The sequence below is a fragment of the Austrofundulus limnaeus genome, unplaced genomic scaffold (genome assembly GCF_001266775.1).
Source record: "Austrofundulus limnaeus strain Quisiro unplaced genomic scaffold, Austrofundulus_limnaeus-1.0 Scaffold3, whole genome shotgun sequence".
NCBI classification, from domain to species: Eukaryota; Metazoa; Chordata; class Actinopteri; order Cyprinodontiformes; family Rivulidae; genus Austrofundulus; species Austrofundulus limnaeus.
Window position 1 is genome coordinate 404378 of NW_013952405.1, and position 4114 is coordinate 408491.

Here is a 4114-nt window from a genome sequence, read left to right on the forward strand (position 1 = left end):
AGAGATTTTACATTTTTATGCCATCAGACAGATAACATCTGTAGGCCGATATTATCGGACATACCTTGTTTTGTCCTTGATGGCCTAAACGTTCGGTTTTAGCCACAGCACATTCTTCCACATCCGGTTGAAAAATAACAGTAGTGTTTTGTTTTGTTTCCTAATCTTTTCATGAAGCTCATCTCTGCAGCCTGCAGTGGTCCTCCCAGCTCTGTCAGGGTTATCTTTGGTTTTATGAATGTTTCTCTGAATTTTGTCCCACTTGAAATTTGGTGGACAGCCCTCTATTGGCAGTCTTGCTGTGGTTGCACAAGACTTTCATTTCCCATTAATGGATTTCGTGAAGCTCCAGGAAATGCTCAGGGTTTGATTTTTTTTTAGAACCAAACCAGAATCTGTACTTCTCAACTTTGTTGTTGAGTTATTACTTCATCTTACTGCATCGAGTGCACAAACTTCTTCCCCGACGACCAAAATAAAATTCCATTCTGAGGGCTGCAGGGCAAATGCAGTAATGTAACACATGAAGTGTAAATACTTTTGAAGTGAAGTCATTTTATTTTTTATGATTAATCTAGCAGCTAGTGTGGTTAACCATGTAGTTTTGGTTGTTGCTGTTAGCCCATTCACTTGGCGAAAGATGGACATATGCTCAGGCAGCAAAAGCTCATACAGGACGTTTCATAAACTGATATGAGTACTACTGTATCATTGAGCACTTCTATGCTAAATGATTAAAGTAACACCAAGACAAGAAATAAAATGTTAAAGAAATATTCAAATACTTCCAGAAATTCTGTTTATTTGTACAAAAAACATATTTAACACAAACTTTGGATGATATCCCTCCAGCTCATCATGTTAACATGTAGAGGATGTGCTTCAGGCGGCAGTCGTGCCCTACAATAGACCAACTGCTGCATTAAATATTGATTTAATGAACTGTTTCCCGTCTGAATCCAGGACTGCTGTTCCCACTACACCCAGAATGTAGGACTGCTGTTCCCACTACACCCAGAATGTCTGCTGCTACAGCACATTACCACGTTCAGATAAAGTGTGTCTTTTATATGAAGGTCAAAGGTCCATCCCACAGAATGTCACTGCGTTCTGAGCAACACAAAGACTCCTCATCTACTTTCTGAATCTGTCCAGAGCAGATTTTTGTCCGGATAGTTTTGACTTCTTCTCCTCCACCCTCTTCCGTTCTTCTTCCATTTTCATTTTGTCCTCCACAGTTTTTCGGATAACATCCTGCACAGAGCAACAGGCCCAGAAAGATCAGAGATCGATTATGGCAGAAATCCAAATCAGCTAGTTCCTTTTTTTCCCCTCTTCTTTTTCTTTTAAACATAAATCAATTTTCGTGTTAAAAAATAAAACAAAACAATGGAGATCTTTGAAAATAAAACAATTGTCTAATAATTTGTTTAACTGAGGTTGAGGAATATAAGACTGTGTAGAATTCGATAAGCGTTAAAGAACACACCCTCGTTTCACTTACAGAATGAGGAAGCAGAAATAAATTTAACCGAACTGGATTGAAAAACAAAACAAAAATCAGTGTGCCATAATGTGCTAGGAAAACTATGGGGGCTTTCAGTCTCTCCAAAATGTCTCTTTTACTGCAACAACAACAGTGATGGTGATAATGAAAACTCAGCTACAAGTTGGACATTGGACTGAACATACGTTGGCCACCTGTACAGGAACGGTCAAAGCAGACTGTATTCGAAAAATTTGCAAAACAAATTTTCTTTCTTCTCAAATTTGCTGCAGAGTTACCGCAGGCAACTCAAGCCCTTCTTCGTTTAGTTTATGTCATTCTGAAGTGTTAGAATTATATATTTTTTATTGTTAGTGTATGGAAACGTGTTATAACTTGAAACTTGATGCAATTGTTTGCAACTGAAACTTAAATGTGTATCAAAATGTGAAAACAGAACCTACCCTGCTTGTGTTTTCAGGCTACTTTCACACTGTACGTCTTAACACACATCTTAATTCTGTGTGATCAGAGCTGATTGATTATCTGACATTCTTGTTTGGTTAACTGCTTTTATTTACACCTTCCTCTGGTCGGCTGCTCCGGTGCAGCGTGTATTTATGAAACGGGAGCGACAAGCTGAAGGTAAGTATCGATCGATATGGTCCAAGACAGATGCTGCCATCATACATTTCTGTGGATTTTCAGTCATCCGGGACAAATTATAAGAACAAAGATGAAACAACTGGACCTGTTCTGTAGCTGAAGACGTGGGGAGCTATAAGATTTAAACTACACAAGGTTGGTATCAATATTCTAAATACTTGGATCAATCTGTATATCACCACCTTACTGATGTGTAAATCAGATCAAATGTGACACGAGCGTTCAGACTGAGGTCGTTTTAAAAAAAACTTCAGATATGTATCCAATTTGGGTCGTATTTGAAAAAAAAAAAAAAAAGGATTTAAATAATACCATTTTAAAATTTCTTCTGTGTTGAAATCTCATCCACAGGTATAACCATGCTGAGAAAAAAGAATAATTTAAAGAAGTGGCTGAAACTAACTTGTCTTCTATTCAAAAGTGTAACCCAGCAGATTAAATCATAAAAGTAGGTGCCGCTGCAAAGATGTGTAAGGTAGGTAGGATGAGTGCAATGAAAAAATAAGAGTTTGTCAAGAAGTTGTGCACACAAAAGCAAATAGACCTTTTCAAAAGCTGGAAATGCGGAATAAAGCTGCATGGCTCGCTGGTGCAAACACTCAGCATTTAGAGACTCACTGAAAACTAGGGCTGGGCGATTTTGATAATTATTGATTAGTTTTTTTGTTTTATCTATTTGATATAAGGATCAGGAGAAAAAAGGCTGATTAATCCTGCCAAACTGGTGACGTGACCTTTCCTCTTTTATCCACACTTTCCTCTCGAGCTGTTGCACTCGTTTTCTCCTTTCACTCCACATCGTTCTTTTTATTTTGAAGCGAAACATGAAATTACTACGCAGGTTACTCAACAGGTTGTTGTTAGTTCACAAAAGAGTGAAAGAGTTAGTTGATGTCATCAGCATTACTTTGCTGGGCTGTGAGAGGTCGAGCAGTTAAAGCCTTTCCTCTGCCTACATCCCCCAGAATGCCATGCGGCTCTGGATCAGAGTTCAGAGAAAATATCAACATTCTGCTGAACAAGTTTTCCACTGATGTTGTTGCTGTTATTCTTGTTTTCCATTCATATGATGTGTCCATGTGTCTATCTCGATATATTGTTTTTGAATCATTGCCCAGTTCCACTAAAAACTGCACAATTTTCCCGCAGGTTTGAGTCACCAACTAGTCTCTGACTGTAGCAGCCCAGTGAGATACAGGCTTAAAGCAAACAGGGCGTGCTGAACGCGCTTGTTACAGATAAGGATAAAGGAAGTAGTGAGGGTAACATCTGTTAATTGCAAGGATCTTTATTACCCTTTAAGAGCAATTTGTTGCAGAGCCAGCAGTATAAAATCATAAAAACAAACATGCAAAACAGAACAACACTCATAAAACTACAGTCAATCATTGAAATACTGTGGCAGGAGTATAAGAGTCTGGCAGTCTGCTAGTCCTCATCTGGGCAGCTAATGTCTGTGTTTGGAAGGAAGCTATTTAAACTCCTGGAGCCAGTTGTTTCAAATGTGTACCGGTCATCTGAATCACAATTATCCAGATATTGAAATCTTCTTTTTTGCTATCCAGGATTGCGTAACTTGTCTTATTTTTATTCCAGTTGTTCAAAGTTTGATTGGATGAATCTCATCTAGGGCTGCAACTAATAATTATTTTAATAATCGATTAATCTGTCGATTATTTTTTCGATTAATCGGCCAAATTATTAAAACACTTAGTTACATAAATATAAGTAGATATAATTTCATTTAATTCCTCAGGGATGTAAGATCTCGATTAGTGTGAAGTTGTCTGAAGTTGATTTATCTTATAGATTGCCTAATGATTAATTGATAAGCAGCCATTTTCTTAAAAACCAGAGTTTTCTATCGAATCAAGAGGGTCTTTTCATAAAATGAAGGATCTTTTTTTAATAATATTCTAAATTAAAAAAAGAAGCACATCATAAATATTTTCACAATTGATT

General features: G+C 37.3%; 1 protein-coding gene across 1 annotated transcript in view; it reads right to left on the reverse strand.

The window, feature by feature from the left end:
• Positions 1 to 782: 782 nt before the first annotated feature.
• Positions 783 to 4114, reverse strand: part of wdr46 (WD repeat domain 46) — a 23788-nt gene continuing 20456 nt past the window's right edge. Inside the window, exon 14 of the mRNA XM_014016063.1 lies at positions 783 to 1254. Within this exon, the coding sequence (XP_013871517.1) occupies positions 1135 to 1254 (120 nt within the window). The 3' untranslated portion in view covers positions 783 to 1134. The remainder of the gene's footprint in view (positions 1255 to 4114) is intronic.